This window comes from Aspergillus chevalieri, chromosome 4 (assembly GCF_016861735.1).
Source record: "Aspergillus chevalieri M1 DNA, chromosome 4, nearly complete sequence".
In the NCBI taxonomy this organism is placed as follows: Eukaryota; Fungi; Ascomycota; class Eurotiomycetes; order Eurotiales; family Aspergillaceae; genus Aspergillus; species Aspergillus chevalieri.
In genome coordinates, this window is record NC_057365.1 from 2,755,825 (window position 1) to 2,778,807 (window position 22,983).

General features: G+C 49.7%; 8 protein-coding genes and 1 non-coding gene across 9 annotated transcripts; 7 read left to right on the forward strand and 2 right to left on the reverse strand.

Moving 5' to 3' along the window:
- Positions 1-262: 262 nt before the first annotated feature.
- Positions 263-1,087, forward strand: ACHE_40998S (uncharacterized protein; the record flags this gene model as incomplete). Its single annotated transcript, XM_043279259.1, has 1 exon — positions 263-1,087. One exon carries the CDS (start codon positions 263-265, stop codon positions 1,085-1,087), a length of 825 nt encoding a protein of 274 aa, XP_043136956.1.
- A 902-nt stretch (positions 1,088-1,989) lies between these two features.
- On the forward strand, positions 1,990-4,581 carry ACHE_40999S (uncharacterized protein; the record flags this gene model as incomplete). Its single annotated transcript, XM_043279260.1, has 1 exon — positions 1,990-4,581. One exon carries the CDS (start codon positions 1,990-1,992, stop codon positions 4,579-4,581), a length of 2,592 nt encoding a protein of 863 aa, XP_043136957.1.
- Positions 4,582-5,023: 442 nt separating this feature from the next.
- gmdA (putative general amidase GmdA) lies at positions 5,024-6,890 on the forward strand (the record flags this gene model as incomplete). The annotated part of the gene is made up of 5 exons (XM_043279261.1): positions 5,024-5,299; positions 5,353-6,159; positions 6,209-6,256; positions 6,309-6,693; positions 6,751-6,890. The coding sequence occupies 5 exons, from the start codon at positions 5,024-5,026 to the stop codon at positions 6,888-6,890; spliced, it is 1,656 nt and encodes a 551-aa protein (XP_043136958.1).
- A 1,621-nt stretch (positions 6,891-8,511) lies between these two features.
- On the forward strand, positions 8,512-9,105 carry ACHE_41001S (uncharacterized protein; the record flags this gene model as incomplete). The annotated part of the gene is made up of 2 exons (XM_043279262.1): positions 8,512-8,806; positions 8,873-9,105. The coding sequence occupies 2 exons, from the start codon at positions 8,512-8,514 to the stop codon at positions 9,103-9,105; spliced, it is 528 nt and encodes a 175-aa protein (XP_043136959.1).
- Positions 9,106-11,924: 2,819 nt separating this feature from the next.
- Positions 11,925-12,013, reverse strand: ACHE_t40013A. Its single transcript has one exon. It is a non-coding gene; the product is annotated as a tRNA-Val (tRNA).
- Positions 12,014-14,773: 2,760 nt separating this feature from the next.
- gprC lies at positions 14,774-16,147 on the forward strand (the record flags this gene model as incomplete). The annotated part of the gene is made up of 2 exons (XM_043279263.1): positions 14,774-15,352; positions 15,410-16,147. The coding sequence occupies 2 exons, from the start codon at positions 14,774-14,776 to the stop codon at positions 16,145-16,147; spliced, it is 1,317 nt and encodes a 438-aa protein (XP_043136960.1).
- Positions 16,148-16,636: 489 nt separating this feature from the next.
- ACHE_41003A (uncharacterized protein) lies at positions 16,637-18,281 on the reverse strand (the record flags this gene model as incomplete). The annotated part of the gene is made up of 4 exons (XM_043279265.1): positions 16,637-17,658; positions 17,729-17,823; positions 17,872-18,099; positions 18,157-18,281. The coding sequence occupies 4 exons, from the start codon at positions 18,279-18,281 to the stop codon at positions 16,637-16,639; spliced, it is 1,470 nt and encodes a 489-aa protein (XP_043136961.1).
- A 457-nt stretch (positions 18,282-18,738) lies between these two features.
- Positions 18,739-20,253, forward strand: ACHE_41004S (uncharacterized protein; the record flags this gene model as incomplete). Its single annotated transcript, XM_043279266.1, has 2 exons — positions 18,739-18,922; positions 18,971-20,253. 2 exons carry the CDS (start codon positions 18,739-18,741, stop codon positions 20,251-20,253), a joined length of 1,467 nt encoding a protein of 488 aa, XP_043136962.1.
- A 158-nt stretch (positions 20,254-20,411) lies between these two features.
- Positions 20,412-22,928, forward strand: ACHE_41005S (transcription factor domain-containing protein; the record flags this gene model as incomplete). The annotated part of the gene is made up of 7 exons (XM_043279267.1): positions 20,412-20,494; positions 20,554-21,084; positions 21,135-21,672; positions 21,724-21,762; positions 21,811-21,861; positions 21,915-22,183; positions 22,235-22,928. 7 exons carry the CDS (start codon positions 20,412-20,414, stop codon positions 22,926-22,928), a joined length of 2,205 nt encoding a protein of 734 aa, XP_043136963.1.
- Positions 22,929-22,983: the final 55 nt, after the last annotated feature.

Genomic DNA, 22,983 nt, shown 5'->3' on the forward strand with positions numbered 1-22,983 from the left:
TTTTGACACTTCACAGAAAAAGAAAACTGTGAAAAAATCGTGCATTTGCAACAAACATGAATGTTATCCCCCAAAACGAAAGAATCCAATATCAGAGGGAACACGCCTTCTTTTGGAAAAGCTCGATTTGTCTTCCGACTTTCTCTGTTCCGACTCGGATTCGTGTCTCAGTGATGTGCCTAGCGATGTCAGTTCTATTGATGAAGATGAGCAGACCAATTTTCATTCAGCTGTTGTCCCGAGAACTCCAACCAAAAAGAGTATGCCTCAGCCTGTTAAACTGTCGCGCTCCAAAATCCCCAAGATATCGCCTTACTTCTCGAATCCTCTTATTGAACCTGAGTCGTGTCTTCCATTTCCGCCAATTGATGCTCCCTCGTTTGGTCTGATCCAGGAGCAGCTCGCCCATGATCCATTTCGACTACTCATTGCTACTATTTTCCTGAACCGAACCAGAGGCGGAGTTGCTATTCCGATTCTTTTTCAAGTTCTCAGTCGGTACCCTACAGTGGAAGCTATGGCCGCGGCAGAGCTATCTGAACTGGTATCTATAATGCATAGCCTGGGTTTTCAGAATCAACGTGCAAAGAAATGTATCAGTCTAGCACAGACATGGCTTGCTAATTGCCCCGCTAAAGAAAAACGATATCGCAAACTCCACTACCCCCGCAAACTGGACGGAAGAGACATTAACCAGGACGAGTGCATTGACGACAATGATTCCCGAGTAGCCTGGGAAATTGCACACCTTCCTGGCGTGGGCGCTTACTCTTTGGATAGCTGGCGGATCTTCTGCCGGGACGAACTACGAGGGCTTGCGCGGGACTGGAACGGAACAGGCGCACAGACATCGGACTTTATACCGGAATGGAAAACAGTTCTACCCCACGACAAGGAATTGCGCGCATATTTGACCTGGATGTGGCTCAAGGAGGGATGGGTCTGGGACCGGGAGACGGGGGAGAGAACGAGGGCGAGTGAGAAGATGATGCGAGCGGCGCGGAGAGGAGGGGTGGCGCATGAGGAGGAGGGGAATTGGGTATTGGAGATGTCACCGGTGAAGAAGGTCGCTAATGGGCTGACATGACATGACTTGCATCTGTATTTTGCATCTCGTTGGAGTTTTTTTACTTGTCATTTACCTTGGATTGATACCCTGTACAATAGCATGAATATCTTGATACCTGAATTACAGAGTAAATGCCTTGGGCATCAATATGGCCGCCATGTCGCCAATCTATGGTTCTGTCATGATTCATATGCCTAACTAGAGAATATTCGACCTGTGTGAGATCTATTCTTTCTATAGTGGAAACTTTCTATAGAAAACCTGTGGAATACTTATACGTCCACGTCAGTTGCCACGGCGAAAGACATCGAAGCGCCTCACCGCCAACGTCCCACGATACTCACTTTTCTGACTTCTTCTTTCTTCCATTCCTTCTACCGTCATCACTATCGTTTCTTTTTCCTTTGTATTCTCATCCCATTCCGGTTTCTTCTTATCCCTGCTGTATTCTGCCCTCCGACGGGATGTCGCACCCTTCGCAGCTCAGCAGCAGCGGCATCCGAATCAAGTGACTCAATACCACCCCCGAGCGCCTTTCATCCGGCCAGTGTGATCCCAGTGTCCTACAGAAACACTTAAGCGCCAGATACGACTGAGAAAGAGAGACAACGAGTGGAAGACAAAGGGACGGAAGATAATTGAGCATAGGGAAGTTCACATCGGTCTGCCGGAGTGTGACCTGAGTGCTCGTCCGACCTCTTTCTCTATTCACTCTTTCTATTTGTCTTCAGCAAGTCTGCTACTCGGTATTCGATTTCGATTTTCGGAAAGAAAAAGCACGTTTGCGTTTTTTGTTGATTTTAATTCATTTTTGTTTTGATCCATACGAGGTAACTAAACGGAACACACCAAACCGATCACGGTGGGATAGAAGATTTTTGGAAGACAGGGACACTTCGTTGTTCATCTTGTTGCCCATCATGTCGAGCCCACTACACATCATGCTACCATTGAGACTAAATGAACGTGATCGCGATAGGAACCGCCATAGAAATCATCGAACCTCCTCTAGCTCTTCGTCCCAATCCACACATCGTCATCACAAACACCGTTCGTCCTACGGTTCCACCCGTTCGTCAACCAAGGATCCAGAACGGGAATATTCCACGGCTCAACCCTCCACACCGTCTACTTCTCCAACTTCTCCCACCAGTTCACGCAGATTCTCGATGCCGGCCGTCGACGATCCAGCGGCCTCGTTTCTCGAGTCGAGGACGAGTTTGCCGTACCCAAACTTCTCCAAAGCCCATAGCAAGGAATTCGTTGGAAATCCTGACCCTCCCACGCCCGACCCGACCGATTTGACAGAGACACAGCAGAAGGAGGATCGCCATCACACGGAGAACGGCAACGGCAATAACAATCATCATGCACCTCCCAGCCCTCCATTGACAGGCCTGGATCAGCACTCGCGGAAAGGAAGCTCCGTGGGTGACAAGCAGGAGAAGAAAGAGGAGAGCACAGAAAGACCCAAGGCCAAGATCCGTATCCGAACCGGGTCGAATCGATCGTCGTCGAGCCTGCGCTCAAAAGAAGAAGAGGGCAAATCAACCAGAACGATGCGACCGGAGACTCCGAAATCTAAGATGTCTGGCAGTCATGAAAGAGACACGCCTTCTAGGACGGCCAGCCATAAACCATCCAGATCTAAGGTTACGGAAGAAACTACGTTGCCCAAACGGGCGTCTACTCATAGGGATGTTAGATCCCCGCCTCGATCGCCAGCGGCAGCTGGGTCCGCCAACGGCTCAGATGCTACCATCGGGCCGCAGTATAGGTCCAGCGGTTCTCGGAGAGTGAAGACGCCAGAGAAGCCACCGTCTCGGACTCAGAATCGGTCTTCGACGTCGTCGCCCTATCAACACCGCCATCACAACAATTCTGGCTACCGTACCCCGGCCGATGCTGCGTACGACCATGGACGACCTTCTACCACTAATTCCAGCTTTGGTGCTCCTCCCCCACCTCCCCCGCCGCCGGAGGTGCCTGCCTCCATCCCAAGAGTGGACTATCTGCTTCAGAACGGTGGATTGGATCGTCATACTCACAAAACCCTCCTACTCGGATCGCACTACCCGGATATCGCACCCCCTCCATCATACCAACCGCATATCGCAGCACACAGAATTTTTGAGCCATTTAGCAGCCTCTTGGATGAGTACCAGAATGTCATGACCAAGAATGGATCGCTTGCTGTGGCAACTGGATATCGATCGGTCGCCCGTCGCTTGCTGGACCGTCTGGAGGCCGTCTTTGCCCGTGATATCTCGTGTGAATCGTGCAGTTGCTTGATGTGTGAAAATGAAGATATGACGGAGCCCCATCCGGGCGTCAGTTGGGGAGAAGTTTTGGAGCTGGTCTCGGGCCGCAAGGAGCTCCCTACGTGGCCACCATTTATGATGGCGCCGTCTGTCGTCGATACTGGAGCTTCAGGCGAAGAGCACATTCCCATGCAGAAGATGGATATTGACATTCCGGAAGAATATCGTGAACATTATGTTCGGCAGTCTCGCAAGACCAAGCTGGCCGTCGACAAGTGGCTCAGTGAGCAGGCGGGACAAGCTACCAGTGCACCCGATGCTGTGGACGATGATACACTGACGTTTGCAATGTTGACGCACCTGGGTTCTGAGCAGCGTCCGCTCTTCTGTTCGCTCCTGGGAATCTCAGCCATCTCGCCAGCCCCCAGTGCCGTTGGTGGACCATCTCGCTCGCGACCGCACGCCCTGATCTCGTCTGCGTCCGCGATTCAGCGACTATACCGGCTTTCATCTCTTCCGCGTGACCCTGAGACGGCCATCTACATGCTCAATAACCCAGGCATTCACCACGTTTTGGCAACACTTTCCGCTATCAGTGACGATGAATGGGACATCTTGATCTCTGGCCGATTTGATGGCTTTCTCCGGAGCGGCGCAGAAGACGCGATTCCGCCTGTCTCTGGATCTACTCCGCGTTGGGGAAGTCGCTCAAACACGCCCTTCAGTGCGTCTCGGGGCCCGACTCCTGGTATGGACAGACCAGTGAGTCAGCCGTACAGCATGGCTTCTAACCCTGCTTCATTTGGCGGACCCATCACTATAGACGAGGAGATGGAAATTGCTGCCTTGGCTGAGGTGGAACGTGAAATCTATCTTGGAATGGAAGCTCTCGAAGATGCGTTTGAAGCTCTTCACTGTAAAGCGGAGACTGTTCGACGGACGCTACGGGAACGAGGAGCCGGTCTGTCTGTCGCCAACCAAAACCGTCGTGGATCCTACGTCGAAGCTCGCATGGGTACGCCTTCCGCAGTGGGCAACGGATTCGATAGCGGACCGGAGGATGAATTCCTGGATGATGGCATCTCGCTTGCACCGGATGATTCAGCAAGTAACATCAGTTCGAACCGACGACGCCGGCCTAAACGCCGTACCGAGCGACGTACTCCTGCCCCTGTGGAGGAAGAAGATGAGGGTGAAGAGGAGCCGCACATCAGTCGGCGAGACCGAGAACGAGGATCGCGGAGGAGATGAACTTGCCTTGCGGACAGAAAACAGAATGGATACTTTACCACCCCACCATGAAAGCAAGAAAGAAATTACAGTATGAAGCAAACAACCTTGATTGATACCCATCTTTGACCGGCTCTTGGATCTGCATGTGGAGGGTTTGACTACAATAACGAAACGAATCTATTGACGAGGAATGGAATGAATGATCTATGAATTGAGACGAGACATATCTGCTATTTGCACTGCTTTTGTTGTATGTAGATGCTTCAATTCCACTGCCGGGTCTTTTTTTCTCTTTATTATCTTCTGGTAATCACATCAGACATAGTTGTAGTAAATTACTTCTCCGCATCGGATAATTGCCGGCAGTTGTCATGTCAATCTCCACTTTATGACTTTCTTAAACTGCCAGACGGCAGATAAAGCCGTTTCTACTCTGCACACAAACAGTCACCAATCAAAAATGACAGAGCCCTGGCAGCAACAAGCAGAGAACAAACGCCGCGCCATTCTTGAATCAATCCCACAGAAATGGCATCTTCCACCAGACTCAATCCCCACCGCAGACGAGCAGCCTGATATTACCGGCTCGTATCTCCATCGATTCCTGGAGCGAAAAGAGGTTGAGATTACCGAGTGTGATGCAACAGTGATTGTCCAGAAAACGACGTCCGGGGAGTGGTCTGCGGTGGAAGTCACTGAGGTTTTCTGTCACCGGGCTGCATTGGCGCATCAATATGTCAGCTTCGCGGACTAAATCCAAGATAAGCGTTAAGACTAACTGATAGAAAGGTCAACTGTCTCCATGAATTTTTCCCAGAAGTAGCCCTAGAAGACGCACGCCGTCTCGACACCTACTTCACAACCCACAAAAAACCCACCGGCCCCCTTCACGGCCTCCCCATCAGCCTAAAAGACCAATTCCAAATAAAAAACATCTCAGCAACAATGGGCTACATAAGCCACATCGATCAACCCTCCATCACCGAAAGCGAACTAGTCCTCCTCCTCCGCTCCCTCGGCGCAGTCCTCTATTGCAAAACCAGCGTCCCCACAGGCCTGATGTCCGGTGAAACAGCCAACAACATTATTGGATATACCTGGAACCCCCGAAACAGACATTTATCGTCTGGTGGTAGTTCCGGTGGTGAGGGCGCATTGCTTGCACTTAAGGGCTCGCCGTTGGGTTTTGGAACGGACATTGGGGGTAGTATTCGGGTTCCTGCTGCTTTTAATGGAATTTATGGGCTGAGGACTTCTGTGGGGAGGATTCCATATGAGGGGGCGAAGAATTCGATGGATGGGCAGAATACGGTGCTTTCTGTTATTGGGCCTATGGCGAGGAGTGTTGGGGCGGTTAGGCTTGCGATGAAGAGTGTATTGGGGATGGAGCCGTGGGTGAGTGATCCGGGTAGTTTGCCGATTCCGTGGAGGGGGGAGGTTGAGGAGAGGATTAAGGGGTTGCTTTGTGGAGGTGGGGAGGGGAAGGGGAAGATGGCGTTTGGGATGTTTGAGCATGATGGAATTATGAGGCCGCATCCGCCGGTGTTGAGAGCTGTTAGGCTGGTTAGGGAAGTTCTTGTTAAGCTTGGACATGAGGTTATTCCTTCCTTGTGGTTTTTGTTGAAGGATAGCACTGACGATACAGGTTATCGACTGGAACCCCCCGTCCCACGCTAAAGGATGTTCCCTTGCGGTACGTATCCCAGAACCTCGGAAGAGAAGTCATCAAACTGACTTTACCTTAGTACGACGCCTACACCCTCGACGCCGGCCACGACATTAGCACCCAAATATCCGCCTCCGGGGAACCCCCAGTCACCCAACTGTCCTGGATCCTCAACCTCCCCAGCAAAAGCCAGAGAACCGCCTCCGAGATCTTCGCGCTAAACGTCGCAAGACGCCGTTGGAAGAAGGCCTACATGGATTACTGGAACAGCACTGCTAACCAAACCAGCGCGGGGAGACCGGTTGATGCACTTATCTGTCCAACGACGATTATGGCGGCTGCGTTGCCGGGGAAGCATGTGCATCCGGGGTCTACAATGTTTGTGAATGTGCTAGATTGTTCGACTGTTACTTTGCCGGTTACGCATGTGGACCGGGAGGTTGATGCGGTGGAAGCTGAGGGGTGTAAGTCTTCATTTCCTTGTCTGGTCATTGGGATTGAGTGATGTGCTGATTGTGTAGATGATGTTCGGGACTATGAAGGCGCACCTGTTGGGTTGCAGTTGATTGGACGGCAGTACGAGGAGGAGAAGATTCTTGTGCTTGCTGAGTATATTGGGGCTGCTTTACGGGGCGTGGATGTTGCCCGTGGAGATTGGTAGGCTGAGACAACATGACCCACCAGACTTATAAAATAGAGGACATATGCACTAAGTTGCCGAGAAATCCTTCGGGCTGTGATTAATGTACTTCATGGCGACACAGTATAGGGCTGGGGTTCGTTTGAAACAGCGCGAAACGACTGCTCTGAATATCTCTCACTTCGGACTTACTAGTCGGATATTGATGCTGAATGATGCCGAACTCACCTGTAGCTCTACAAGCGGAACCAATGCGCCTGTAACAATGTGGCTGACATTGCATTGACGGGACCAATCTGAGTCGTTCCCTATCTGGCAGAATCCCACCTAGCGCAGACGCATAGCTTCAGCTTGTATAAGTTGCAGCCAAACACAATGTGACGGCAACATGCCAGTACGTGGCGCCTGTCAAAGGCGTGGTGACAATGACGCGCAGTAATCCGAGTACTGGATTGATGTCGATAGTGGTACTGCCAGACATCAAACTGAGCCAGATGAGTTATTAGTTGATGGACAAGCCTTTGTGGAGCAACATTATTTTGATTTACTGCACCGGGAGAGAGGCAGGAAATCGGACCCTTTCCTTATCTCGTCTTCTTCTAGTTCCGTGCCATCCATCCTTTGGAATGACTTTCCGCTCCCATCGCGAAGAGTAGCCCATGATTATCTGGAAACATATTTCAAAGTACATATGTTCCACCCTTGGGTCCATAAGCAGAGTTTCATGGGTGCTTATTATTTATTGTGGCCGACTCGGACTAACAACAATGCTCATTTTGACCCACCGGATGTCGGCCTAGGAGTCGAAGACTGTTCCCCGATTATATTCAAGTGCGCATTGAATGCGATGCTCGGGCCGGCGTGTGCATTCTCAAGAAGCAGATGAGGTGGTTTACCTGGTGTGCTTGTTTACAGATGGTCTTGTGAGCTCTCTCGAATCTAGACCTTTACCATATTTCAAACTAATCCTTTGACAGTACCGCCAGTATGATCGTGGGCCGTCCACCAATGACCCCTTCTTCCCAAGATAACCCACTACCATCTCATCTGAGTGACGAACAATTACAAAAAATGGATGACCAAGGGGGCACAGAATTTGCTAGATTGATGCTAGCGGATCAATTCTTCTATGAGAATATGAAACCGCAATACTGGCCAAGATCCTCTTCAAGATATACCGAAGTCCAAACCCCGGGTCACAATTATATCCCTTGCAAACGCCTGATGTAGGGATTCAGGCAATCTTGAATATCGAGCATACGTTGGGTGATTTCTAATCAACGCTTGATCAAGCATTGCACTGGAAGTTGTCTCATTATGCAAAGAGCACGGTATCTGCCAGGTACTGTACCGTTAGTTAGTCAATTTAAGAATGAATAGTGTATTCTGCCTATTAAAGAAGATTATCGATCTGGATACTGACTTGATTAGATTCTCATATCTGAAACTCCTAGCTTATCGCCTTGCATTCAGCGAATATTGCTCAACCGTGAAAGCCAGAACCCGGAAATTAGAAGATGAGTGGGTGGACGATGCAGGGCCTACAGCTCTTGGACATAGCTGTTTCCGGAGAACTACGCTACGTGATGTGTACGAGCTGCATGCAATGTCGTTTGGGCTTTTCATCTAAGAACTATGGGCGATGCCTGGTGGTACGGTGTATAATGTAAGTTCTGGCTATCAGCCTGAAGAAGGCACTTATGCTAACGGACAATCCATTCCAGACCTGTTTACAGCGGGCATTATCTTCACACTTGCTGATGGGAATGGAACTATTTCTAATAGGACCGGCAGTGAGGATGAGAGACCAAATATCTGGGAACCATACTTGGGTTCGCTGTTCAAACTGGCCCAGGACGTTCGTCCATCAGCGAAGAACTTTGCTACCGGATTGACGGAATTCAGAGAGCGCTATGCGTCATTGGAACACTCCCAGGGTATATTTTCCTTTCTTCTCGTTTGATCCGTTCGCATCACACCCTGACAACCTATCTAGGCAATAGATGCTCAGTTCAGTGGCCGACCGTCTAATCACACAATGTGGAAACGAAGTCGGCAATTCACTGACCTTCGAGACTCTAGCCGAGCTAACTCGACACCTGCAAGTTATGGGGGACTACGCAATGCATTGAGCCCATTAGTCTCGAACTGGGGCAGTGCGCTCGAGCATATCATGCTTCCGGCGAGGTTACTGCACAAGGTGGATGAGGAGATTTTGGTGCCAAATCTATTTTGATCGTACATGCACAAATATGGGGTTAAGATGTCTACATGTTAGATGCAGCTTACGTCTTTGACATGTCATCAACAGCTGACCACGGTAGTCACTTGTACACTGACCTCAGTAAAGCCGAGTCTGTTAATCACTCGAATCAAAGCCACATACACAATGATTTCCAACGCATGTGCAAGCGCCATTTCTAGTAAGAGCCAGCAATACCAGCCATTCACCTAACCCCATGATCTATCTCCATGATATACAATACAGAGCACGGAGCACAGGGTAGCCTGGAAAATGCAGTTTACAGAGTACACATCCAGCGAAATTTGTCAATGAATCACACCATCTGGTTGGTCCGTATACGGTGGCGTAGCTCATGAATACCTTCCTAAAGAGGCAAGAGGACGAATCTGCAGCTCTACTTGTACACCGTATGCACATACGGTGTGTCCGTACTCCATATGCTGTTATCGTGATCAATCAATTGTGAGAAACGATAGAGACAAGGCAAGGATACTACGAATACGATTCCCATTCATATGATCGCTAAGCATGCAGAACGGTGTGAGCTTATTTGGATGCTGCTGCATACGGAGTAAGTGTCTTCTGTATACTTGTAATTGCAGCGGAAGTGCTAACCGCTATTTCCGCTATCTCCGCCGGGAGTTCGAGCACCCTGGGATGCGCAAGTCCCGAAAAGGGGCGCCAAGCTTTCTGCAGGAATGACTAGATGAGTTCGTACATATCAACTCCGTACTATGTATGCATGTAGTCTGTAGTGCGTGCGGAGTAACCAATCCGTGCGATTGGGGAGGAAAGGCAGCAGGAATAAGTTAATACGGAAGTACGCAGAAATCTCATTTCGCACATCGCCACCGCGCGCGCGTGTTTCAGATCAGAGTTCAGCCAAGATGGCCATTTCACGGCGCTTTTTTGTCAGTTGCTTTTAGTACTTTTAGTACTGTAGCGTAGGTATGGAAGTTACCGACAAACTCCTTTTCTTTACGGGAACGGGTCGAGGGGGTTTCATGGGACGGTCAGGTACATGCGTTTGCGTTTGGACTCCGGAGTATGTGTGCAGAGTACGAAGTACCATAGTTAATACCGACATGATTCGTCAATTGACTTCGAACGCAGGGAGATCAAGATAAGAAAAAGCCACATATTGATCTTGGCGGCAAGCACCGAACCAAATGAAGATCTGACTCAAATTCCGAGATCTTCTGAATCAGTGGCCAGAGTCTATATCCAGACGATATTTGGACGTTTTAACTCAAGAAGAGGATTTGTTGGATCTTGTGAGCAACCTCACGTAAATCTCTGCATCGACAGAGTCATAAGGCCAAGGGGTCCCTATTCCATACGTAGTAGGGAGCTGTGGTATCGATCCAATTTCTCGGTTATCGCTTTCCGAAGGTTTGTCGGTGTGTGTTCCTGACAATTTTTTTTTTTCTTACAAACAATGGATTATCAACGTCAAGAGTCAAAATCGAGAGAAAAGGTTTTGCTTTATTCAAGCTATGTCCAGGACTTATTGTCACGGGAACAATTTTTTTTCTCCAGCTCCGCGGGTTGCTAGCTACAGTGCCCAGACGGAACGTGCAGAAGGAACACGAGGCCTCCGCAAAGAGGATTCAATCCTTGCCATGGATCATCACGAGCCCTGTAGAGGAACGAGCATTTCGGGGTACATGCAGTAGGATTCAGCATGTTTCTCGTGGTCAATGGAATCTCTTGGTATGACCATAGCTTTCTAGGCACGACCCACGCTGCTGGAAAGAAGACGTTTGCAGCGATCATTATCAAAGCTCAGGAGAATGTCTCAGCTTCAGGGGCTATTGTGTGCATACTCCAGTACGGAGTACACACCAGAGTGGCGGTTCTTCATGAATCGCGCGAAGTCCGTACGAGCTCGCAACTGTTCTCCCGAGGAACAGAGAGATGGTTCATGGTCGGACTGTATACTCAGTAGAGTGATACCAAAAACGCCCAAGAAAGTAGACCCGGCGCTGTTAATCTCAGAACAAGCAGTACCAATGATACGGTTCGCCGCGAAGCAATTAAGGAAAATGCTTGGTATACAGCGCATGACGTCTTCAAGTCACAAATTCGAGAAACCTCGGGGCCTACCGATAATTGTCAGCCAATTGATCCCCCATTCCGATGATAGAGCTGTTGAAAGGATCCGGAATTGATGTACTAGTCTGGCTAATAAAGTATAACGAGATAGACAATGGTGACAATGGCGATGATGATGGTGCTCTCGTGGGAGGAACGCATCCGATTGACAATGACAAGAGGAGCCGGTGATCCTTGGCTGCACTCAATCCAACTTGGCAATGGATATCGTAATGCGTATGCTTGGTTCGCATATCGCGTGTCCCTTTTCAGAGTTCGCCTAGACAGCTAGTCAGCAATAGAGTCGAATTTGTCAAGATAATTATTACGGGGCAGGAATGGCAATTGCCCTCGATTCGCCTCCAAGGGGATATGAATTCCGCGGTGGACCAGACAAGGAAGATCATGGGAACGAGGCATCAGGATCTTCGACAGTCAGTCAATTCGCTTGTTGACAGAAGCCGGTAATCCACGCATTTCTGAACAGTGCTTTCGGTTGACGATTCGTTTTAAGGAGAATTTTCAGCGGGACTCGGTTGGTGGTTCCAAGGGGGATCAATGGAGCCCGGAGAACGGAGCATTATCCGAACGGTGTTTGCATGGATGACAGCACGTCACGGAGGACATTCCAAGTAGGGGATGACGGCGTGTAAAAAGACAAAAATAGGAAAAGGAGGGAGGGAAGAAGAAAAAGATTAAAAAAGATCAAAAAAGAATGACCAGACTGGGGCTCGATCCCAGGACCTTATCGGAACCAGTTACTAAACTGTTAACGATACGTGATAACCAACTACACCATCCGGCCACTGTTGAATTATTTTCTGTACGGAGTGCTATATTAGGATATTTATAGTTATGTTCACATGAGAATGCATCAGCCTCGGACCTCCTGCTACCACCACCACTAATGCACGCTCTTTAATTGCGGAGTTCAGAGTCAGAACGGCGTCCAGTCGGCTCTCTTGCAATGTGTTGATCCCACGCCATGTGGGTTCGCTTACATTCCGAGAACCGTTGCGCTCTGAAATCCGGCAAGGAGAAACCGACGTTTCTATGGAGTACAGATGAGGGTGTTACTTGTTACAGTGCGAGTCTCTTACTCTACAGGGTACGAGCGACGTTGGGATGCTCTGAATTGGCTTTGACAGCTGACCCTCAAATTAATCCAGCTAACCTTGTGTCTGCTATGGGGCAGATCTTCAGCCAGTCCCGTCCCTCATTTGGCCATGGTGGCTGTCCCCTGAGTCGTGACCGGGGGTTGACGGTACTGTCCAAGCTGCAGACCCAGACTACCGGCTTAGGAGAAATGCGTTTTTTTTTTCTTTTTTTTCTCCAGTAAGTTGCGTAATGAGCAACAGCAGAGTGTACTCCGGGGTACTCTGTAGAGCGCAGAGTACTCTGTACGGGGTATTCTGACGGTATTCTCTACAGGAGAGTGCTGGATATATATTGCAGTTCGGAGTTACAGTCAGGATTCCACGACCTCCACGGAAATTGCCGTTAATATACTCTTGATCTCCAGTATATTGACTTCAATATAGTCCTAATCCATGCTCTATTAGAGATCCGGTGTACTCAACTCTGGTACCTTTGAATCTGACAACCGCCTCAATCGGCTCATATCCGACCCAACCTTCTCGGGAACTGAACCGGGAAAAGAAAGAACCTTAACGGCCAAGAAGCCGTACCACATGCCGACAATCGAACTGGGAAAAGCTTGTTCTCGTTTTATTTCTTTTTCCTTACCGTCCACGGTGGCGATTGGCAGGCAAAGCATTGCCGGTATCGTCTTAGCATAACCGGCATCTGTTCCCCGGGAAATTATCAGATCATCATCCGGCGTGAACGATGCTACAAAAACTTCGGCACGGAGAGAGTACGGAGACAGTACGGAGTCCCTGTGTGTGTTATGTACGGGATAGTGCAGGCGTTCCCCCATAACCATTCGTGCACACACCAGAAACTCGAATGGCAGCTCTATTATTCCTTCGATCGACAGTGCGGGCCATTGGGTCTTTCTGGAACCAATTCCCTTTGGTTGCCTTGACCACGCGTGATTATTCAGAATTCCCACACCCCCTGCCACACAGAAGCCCAAAAAAAATTTCGACGATAATCCATATTTACCAGAGTACGGTCTTGGGCCTCCACTTAGCGTCTCCGCGCGGTTTAGAATTGGTTTTTTTACCGTATGGTCGGTCTCGTTCTCTTTCTCTCTGTGTTTATATTTCGTTTCTTTTTCTTTTTTTACTTACCCCTCACGACGCTATGCCGTTGGGATTGAAGCGGGCAATTTATATATATATAAAACAAAAAAAAAAATGTAATTAATGACTTTGTTTGCGATCGACTGCTATAGTCTCTAGGATCTACTTCGTGCAGCTGTATGCCTCGCACTGTCCTTCACGGCTGTCTCAGTGGTGGCGCTGAGCTTGTATTCAAGCCTGGCGTTTCTGGAAGATTGCCTCCCTTGCGGCCAATGTAGAGGTGAAACTCGACTTGTCAATCTCTTGCATCGGACAGTCCAGCGTCATGTCTGTGCTCTGAAGTCATTCTTTCAAACTCGTCCAGTCAGGGACGATTCTCTGTTGATGCATTATTCAGGGAGTGTTAGAGAGCAGAATAAGGATACATGAGGAGTTGCATGTAGCAGGCCATATGGACAAGGACTCCTATAACTATTTGATTAGGTACGGAATACACCTCCGCACTAGTAATTTTACTACCAATCCTGCCTCCTCATCTCTCTTCATCTCACTTTCGGTTGTGTTTCCGTGGAAGAATAAGTTTCGGTGCCTACTAAACCATGGCTCGGAGCCCCTGTCTTGGACTCTTGACAAGAACCCACTGTGGTCCCGATGTGGAGAAGAAGATTTCACAGCCTTTGGGACGGCAACTCGAGTTAATATCCGGTGGATACGGGTGGTCTGCGCACGAATGCATCATTCGCCGCAGCCAATGCACAGCAGAAGACAACCATACCAACTGCAGACTATCTCCACGTCGCCCACTATGGGTTGTCGGTAGTGCATCTCCGACAACGCCGCTGCATAGGGACAGGGACGAAGCCTTAGGGTTAAGCGTCCCCTCTCCTTGGGATTCTCCCGCCTTGAATTTCCTTTTACTTTTTTCTCCCCCCCCTCCTCCGTTCCTCTTTTTGGGTGTTTCCTCTAATCTTCCTTTTTTACCTGGCAGCTGGACATAACTGCCTCTTTCGTGTGAACCTTTTGAGTCAGTGTCACTGACAATTCCCCTGAAGAACAGACTTTCTCCTGTTCTTCGATAGGCTTGGATCGCAGGTTGGATCAGAATAAGATCCGGTGACTTCCCCGGGCTGGGCAAGAAAAAACAAAAATTCAAAAGAAAAGTGATCTATCTCATCGTTTGGGTGTCGACTTTATATCTATACATCCCGGAGAATCTTTATCTTCTCTTATCTTCTCCCAGTCGCTCTTTCCCCCTGCTTTAATCCCTGTCCACCCAGTTCGTCCAGCCGGAGGATGATCACAGTGTTTAAGGTGTTATTGGTACAATACAGTTCACAATGAGTCTCGCAAAAGTATTGATGATGTCGCTTGGCGACAGCGACCTCAACACCCACGGTGACATGCTACGACGCCGTGCGTTCACCCAGGAAGGGGAGCCCGTCATGGACATCGACCCTCTCCCTTACAAACACCACCAGGGACTTATCGCCGTCTCGGTGATGGCCATTCTCTCCTTCATAGCGACCGTCATCCTTCTTGGGTTCATTACCTACCGAATGCTGTTCTGGCGCTCCAATTACGCTCGATACATCGGTTATAATCAGTATATCGTTCTTATTTACAATCTTGTCTTGGCCGATCTGCAGCAATCCTTGGCCTTCTTGATTTGTATAAAATGGATCGCGGAGGACAAGATCTCGGCAGACACAGCAGCGTGCTTCTTGCAGGGTCTCTGGCTGCAGATTGGTGACCCGGCTAGCGGTCTTTTCGTGCTTGCCATCGCTATCCACACCTTTCTTCTTGTGGCCATGGGCCGGAAATTGAGTCACCGTGTTTTCGTGGCAGGAGTCATCGGTATCTGGGCTTTTATTGCCATTCTGGTCATCGTTCCATTGGCCGTTCATGGCCGATATGTTCTAATTCCGTCAGGTGCTTGGGTAAGTGATTACATCCTTTTGGCTTTCAGTCCTTCTTCGAGACTGACCAGGCTTTAGTGCTGGATCAGTGAAAAGTACGAGAACATGCGTTTAGCGACACATTATACCTGGATTTTCCTTGCGGAATTCGGTACCGTTGTCCTCTACGCCATTATGTGGTTCCAGCTCCGCCGAAGAATCGCCCAGTCAGCTATCCTGGGAACCAGCCATACAGAGAGTCTGAAGCGTCTGCGCCGCGTTATTGGATACATGGTTATCTACCCGATTGCATATATCGTGCTGTCTCTTCCCCTGGCCGCCGGACGTATGGCCACGGCCCAAGGTACCACACCGAACGTGGTTTACTTCTGTATTGCTGGTGCTATGATCACCAGCTCCGGTCTCGTCGATGTCCTCCTGTACACCCTAACTCGTCGCAACCTGATCATCGAATCCGAACCCAGCAACGACCGCAGTTACGGCAAGTTCGCAAGCAGCAAGGGCCGCAAGACGGACAACCACTTGACAACCATTACCGCCGACCCCAATCGCCTGGATGCTAGCCAGATGGGCACTCGGATATATCACGAAGATCCGGATCACACCGTCCGCGATGGGTCGACCGACAATATCGTGCAGCCCCAGGGCATGGAATTGGCCCCCATTGGCAAGGTGTACCAGCAGACCACGATTGAAGTGACGTCGGAACCGGCATACCCAACGGGCGCGAACAGCGAGCACTCCAGCAAGGATTCCATGGACCATCATCATCAAGATGGACTTCACGAGCCTTCAACCCGGATGTGGGGAAGATAAGCTTTATTCATTCATTATTATCATCTTGTTTTTTATTTGGCTGGGACTTTGGCATGTCAATTTTGGATTTTATGCCTACGTGGTTACGTTCTCTTCAATACCCCTTCTCTGTATATCACATTCACAATACATATTTCTTAATGTCTCCGTCCTTCCCTTTTCGTGGTTATGATATCGACATCATTGCCATATCCTCTTTTCCTTTCCTGTCTCCTTTTATCCCCTCTTCCTCTTCCCCTTTTCCACCTTTCTTCCTTTCATGCAACGACTCTCTCAATACTTATACCGTTCTGGACTTGTATATATAACTATTTGATGAAGGAAAATGATCCATCAAGGAAACCGCCTCGAATCACTAGGACCGTGGCAGAAGTGGATATATCATTGGCAATAACGAACTCCACTGAATACTGAATTGGATTGATAATATGATGCACAAAACAACTTACCTAAAACACCACCTGAAACACAATTGAGCCCGGCCCGGCCCTAAACCGTCCACCTCCAACTAGGATCCTTCCATCCCCCCACAAGACTCTCCGTCGGGATATCCGCAGCTGTAAGTCGAACCCCCTGCAGCTTATCTCTCCGATAATTATCGTACCGAAACCACATCCCCAGGCCCAAGATCACAACCACGCCGGTCACAAGGAAGACGCAGTTGACAATCAGTGCGGGCAAGTACTTCGGTGCCGTGCGATCATCGAATGCGAAACTCGAGGGGATGCCTGCACAATTCGCAGACCCAGCCATCAATCCCACGATCGCTGCCCGTGAACTCTCAATGGGCACGTTATTCGTATGCCAACTGTGGAACAGCGCCGTTGGCGCAAACGCTCCGCAGCATAGCAGGAAGCATCCAAAATAAGCAATAGCTTGGTGTTTCTCTGCGTCGATAGCAATGAGAATAATATACCCGGCGAAAGTAATCATCAACGACCCAGCAAGGTGGCATGAGCGCTCCCGGAAACGATCAGACGACCAGCATAGCAACCACAGCACAACCGTCCCCACGGCATACGGCGCCACCGTATACAAATTCGTCTTGACAGTCGAATACCCGAGCAACGCAACCATCTGCGGCAGAAAATTACTCACAGATGTCTGGCCAATCCCATAACAAAAACACGCAACAGCCCAGACCGCAATCCGCCAGTCCAGCAGCGCAGAAAGCGCACCGCGCATATCCAACTTATCACCCGTCCGTACAGACCCATCCTGCAACAACCTCAGCTGCGCAGTCCGCGCCTCGAGTTCATTGAACCAGTGGCAATATGAACCGCTTTTCGGGAGGTGCCATATAGCAAACGAGGCGACGAGGAGTGTGCAGCCGCCTTCGATGAGGAAGAGATATTGCCAGCCGTGCAGGTGGTTGTGTTTTATCTGGAAGACGCCGAAGGAGATGAGGCCGGAGAAGGCGCCGGCGATGGTGACAGTGCCGTAGAAGATGGAGAGGCGGAAGGCGATTTCGTTGCGTTTGTAGAACTGGGTTAGGTAGAAGATTGTTCCGGCTGTGCGTTGCGAGTGGTGATGTTAGTTGCTGATATGTGTGCACTAAATACAGGTGGATGGATGGCTCACCCATGAATCCGGCTTCGAAACATCCCATCAACAGTCGGCAGATTAGAAGCCCGGCGAAATTATGCACCGCGCATTGGATTAGTGTGATTGATCCCCTGGGTTCTGTTACGGACGAATCTATACGGGTTCAGGGTTCAACGTACCATCCTAACATCATTCCCGGAAGCATAATCTTTCCACTATACTTCTTGAGCAGGAGGTTTGACGGAAGATCAAAAAGACAGAATGTGACATTGAAAACCGCGAGGATAATGCTATACTGGTTACCGCGAAGATGCAAATCCGAGTCTAGGCCGTCTGTTTTTGCGTTTCCCAGATTGCTCCGGTCGAGGGAGTTGAAAAAGTACATGAACGAGACGACTGGTAGCAATCTGAAGCATGTCAACTGTTATGATCTGAAGTACCTGGAAAAAGAAGCAGTCGCATACTTGAAGTCTAGTTTTCGGAGAATGGATTTTTCGACCGATGGGTCGATTGTTAAGAAATAACCGGCATTGACGCCGGATTCCTCTGTGACAAGGACCGATTGTTGTTTGGTATCTGCTTTGGCCATTTTGGACTTGCTATTCTACCATTTCTATCTACATTCGCTACGAGGTGGCATGCCTCCATATATACCCCCAACTACCCCCAACTATGTATATACATGCAGCACTTTTCAACCTAATATCGCCCTCATTTGCACTGACTTTTTCGATAACGACAAGAAGCGTTATCAAGCCATCATTGCCGAACATTGGCTCAAGCTATCTCATCTACGGTTTATCGCACGTCAGAAGTAGTGGCGGTTGGTTCCGAATGCAGATAATATGTGATGCGATACCCCTCACGATGCATCTGGACTTTTGACAACTTCAACGACACGAAATCGAGGAAGGTCATCGCGAGCTTTCATTTACCCCTGATATAAGCTGAGTGATAAGATATAAAACTTTTTAAAGTCCGCGGGAATTTCGATCGCGGTTATAAAAAATCGGGGGACAGGAACCGAGGAACTACAACCAACAACCATGTCTGGCGATACTCTGGCGCAAAAGGACTCGCCGATTATTATCGTCGGAGCAGGTGTTTTCGGTCTTAGCAGTGCGATTCATCTAGTGCAGCGAGGATTCATCAATGTGACTGTTTTCGACAAGCAGCCGTACCATGAGACACTGTATGACTTTGAGAATGGATGCGATGCTGCGTCGGCTGGTAAGTGATACTCATTTTGAGGCCCTGACAGGTAATTGACGGTAATAGATTGCAATAAGATCATCCGCGCCGCATACGGCGATGAAACCTGGTACCAGAATCTAACGCTCAATGCGATCCAGCAATGGAACAACTGGAACCAATCCCTGGCGCAAGGACAAAAACTACCACCAGGAATGACAAAAAAGGACCGCATCTACGTGGACTGCGGCAACTACCACATTGGCGACGAGGGACCTAATCCATTTGAGCAGCGCTCGATCGCGAACCTTACCAAAGTCGGACTGGGCCATACACAGTATCTTTTCCATAATGCTAAGGAAGTGGAGAGAGCAAAATCGGATGGACACGGACACGCGATTGATCCATTTCATCTATCGAGAGATGGGAAGGGATACCAGGGCTACTTTGATGCCGTGGGCGGATTTGTGTACGCCGATAAGGCATGTCGATATGCTTTGCATCTAGCACAGGAACTTGGGATCAAATTCGTCCTCGACAAACAGAAAGGCCTATTTGAGCGCTTCTACGAATCCAACGGAACAGTCCAGGGAATCATCACATCCGACGGCGCAATCCACCAAGCCAACTTGACTATCATCGCCTGTGGTGGTTGGTCTCCCAGCGTTCTCCCCGAACTCGATGGCCTTTGTGAGACGACAGCAGGGTCCGTCGCAACGATCCAGATCCCAGCAAACAACCCGCATCTCTGCCAGCGCTTCTCACCCGAGAGCTTCCCCGTGTGGCAGTACAAAGTCCGCGCTGGGGCAAACGGTAACCTCTACGGCTTCCCTATCGACGAGAAGGGCGTGATGAAGCTTGGGTATCGTGGAACGAAGTATACGAACCCGCAGGTCCAGGCTAACGGTGCTGTCCGTAGCGTGCCCATTACCCGATGGACTGCACCGGAAAGCATCACCGGCCTTCCTGAGAAATCTGTGCAGGTTATCCGCACGTTCTTGGATACTTATCTTCCGGAGTTGCAAGAGAATGGGTTACATGTTACTGGGACCCGGTTGTGCTGGTACACAGACTCGTTTGATAACCAATTTGTGATAGATGCGGTGCCAGGAAAGACCGGTGTTCTGATAGCCACGGGAGGAAGCGGTCATGCTTTTAAGTTCCTCCCGGTACTCGGGAGCTTCGTCGCTGATCGTATTGAAGGCGGTGCCAAGAGTGCCGTTGGAAAAGAGATGTTGCAACGGTGGCGATGGCGAAGTCTCCAAGATGGCGAGCAGCCAACGAATGCCATTATGAAAGGACTTGACGATCCCAACGCACTGCAACGAGTGCATCTGGTGCAAGATCTGAGCGATAAAGCCAAGCTATAGCCTATATCGTAATTATAGTCGCTAACTGCCCAATTGGGAATGATGCAACAGATAGTGATATCGGGATTTGCTCCCGGGATTTGCTATTTTCGTCCGCCACCTTCTTTGTTTCCAGAATTATTCCAATTACTCTTTCTTTCAATCGTGATGAATCCAAGATGGAGGCATTGGCGACTCTAGATTCCCGGCCTGCGCGTCGGAAGTTCAGTAAGCCGCCTGTCAAGGTAGCTTGTCTATCCTGGTACGCTCCCGTCAACCCTATACCCGACCCATACGAGTTGACAGGTTAACGCATATCAGCCGCACATTACGAATCCGCTGCGACGGCCAGAACCCATGCACGAATTGCATCGCCAAGAATGCGAACTGCTTCTACGTCCCCAGCCGCCGTGGCGGACCACGAAACTGCCAGAACCGCAAGCGAAGAAAGGCTCCGGCATCGATTCCAGTATCAGTAGCGACAGTGCCAGGTCCTGAGCCTGCCGTACAAGAAAATGATAGATCGGATACGCATGCGACGGACACGGAGGAGAGGAGAAGTCAGCAATCGTCGTCGTTTGAGGGGGGTGTTGAGCAGACGACGTCGGGGTCTCTGTCTGGGTCTGGGTTTAGTTCTGAAATTGGGTCTGATGATGCGGATTGGTTCCATCAGCTTATGGACTTGAGTGAACCTGGGGCTGGGTTGAGGAATGTTGAGATGCCGATTGCTGAGATCGAGTCGATTTTTGATTCGATATTTGCTGGGGAGCAAGGCGGTACTGAGGTGCCTGATGCGAATGTGCATTTTCCGATGGTGGATTTGGTGCAGATATACGGGAGTTATGGGGATATGTATGCCGGGACACCCATTCGTTTGATGGTATGTGATGCTAATTGTCTAGTCTCGACGCCTACTACATCTTCATCCACCCATACTATCCCGCCCTACCACCACCCGAACGCCTCCCCGTGTACAACCGGCCATTGCGCCAGAAGTCAACCTTTCATCCATCCTCCCCACTCAGTCTCGCCATAGCAGCCCTACTAGTCCTAATACCACACCCAGATGAGAAAGATCCCTCGCGCCCTGAGTACGTGAAGCTCCGACGAGACACAGCACATTCATTCGCACAGGCCGCTCTCGAAGCCGTAGAGGTCGATTCAGAACTAGTTGCTTCATCCAGTGACCCGTCAAGTGCTCTATCCGAGGGCGTGCCACAACTCGACCGCGATCCATTCCATCCGTTCGTACCGGTGTGCTTGGAGAGTGTGTTGGCGTTGCTGCTACTGAGTGTGTATGAGTATGCGCAGCGCGGGAATATCAACAAAATGCGGAATCGGGCTGGACAGGCATTGACGACGGCGATGAGTATCTCGTTGCATGAGACTGTTGAGGAAGATGAGTTTGCGGAGGCGAAGCGGAGGGCTTGGTGGATGACGGTATGTCTCCTTACGAACCTGTATTGTCGAAGTTACTGACAAAGAATGTAGTATATGGCAGTGTGTCAAGGGTCGATTGTCAGCAGTGTAGTATGTCTACACCATATTGAAAGTTTGGACATGAACTAACCTACGCAGCCACCCGTCTTCAACGTATACGACCCACGCTTCGTCACGCCATATCCGGAGGTAAGCCCCTCCATATCCCACCTCAGACGCATAAAAACTGACATATCGCATAGAGCTGGAAATTTCTCATCGAAGCCCAACAAACAATCCTCGAAGCAACAACATTCGTGCACGACCTCGACCAAGCAGCGAAGACCCCATACAACGCGTCCTGGATCCCGCAACGCATGCAAGAACTCGACAGCCAAATCACCTCCCTACTCCTACTGTGTAAACCTTCACAATCATCATCGATGCCGCAGACGCCTGTCGTGGGATTGGATTCCCCCGAGGTGGCAGCGTTAAAGGCTATGGGGTATATAGCGGAGATCAAGCTGCAGAGGCACGCCACTCCCCTATAACTATAGCAATAGAATAAAGCTAATTATACCAGCGCGCGGATCAAAACCCACCGCTTCAACGCCTTCAAAGACATCCCCATCTTCCGCCGCAGGCACTGCGACCTCGAACCCCTTAGAGCACCAACACCAGCGCAATCACCAATAACACCCTCCTGCTGCCGCATGAAAATTCCGCCCATCTCCTCAATTCCCTCCCCGGAGAACTCAATCTCCAACTCAAGCTCAATTTCGTCCTCCATGCCATCAATCCGATTCCCCTTCTCCTCACACGTCTCCTCGAAGATATGCCTGCATGCTGCACTTAGCATCGTTACATTATTAGATAATCTACCCTATCCGAACCCTACTAACGAGATTCCGTGGACGATACCGCCATATCTATCATGGAACTCGCGCGTCGAGATACCACGCACAATGCCGACGTTTGCATGCTGTGCTATGCAATCCGGGTATGCGCTATTGATGCTGTGTTTTAAGGCGAGGGCTTTCAATAGATACAATAGAAGCGGTGGTGGTAGCAGAGCAGTTGATAGTCCAACCGCAAACGCAAGCGCAGGTATAGGTGGTAATGGGAGCCCATCACTGAATGGCTTCATGAACGAGTTACAGCAGAACCTAAGGCTTGTGGTGAGATGCTTGGGGAATTACTCGATTGCGTTCGAGGCGATGCAGGGGATGAGGGATGAGATTCTGGGGGCTGTGGAGAGGGGGTTTGGGGAGGCTTGATTGATACCAATTCTGTTATGTTGCATCATATTATGGGCGTTGGATTAGCGTTTAC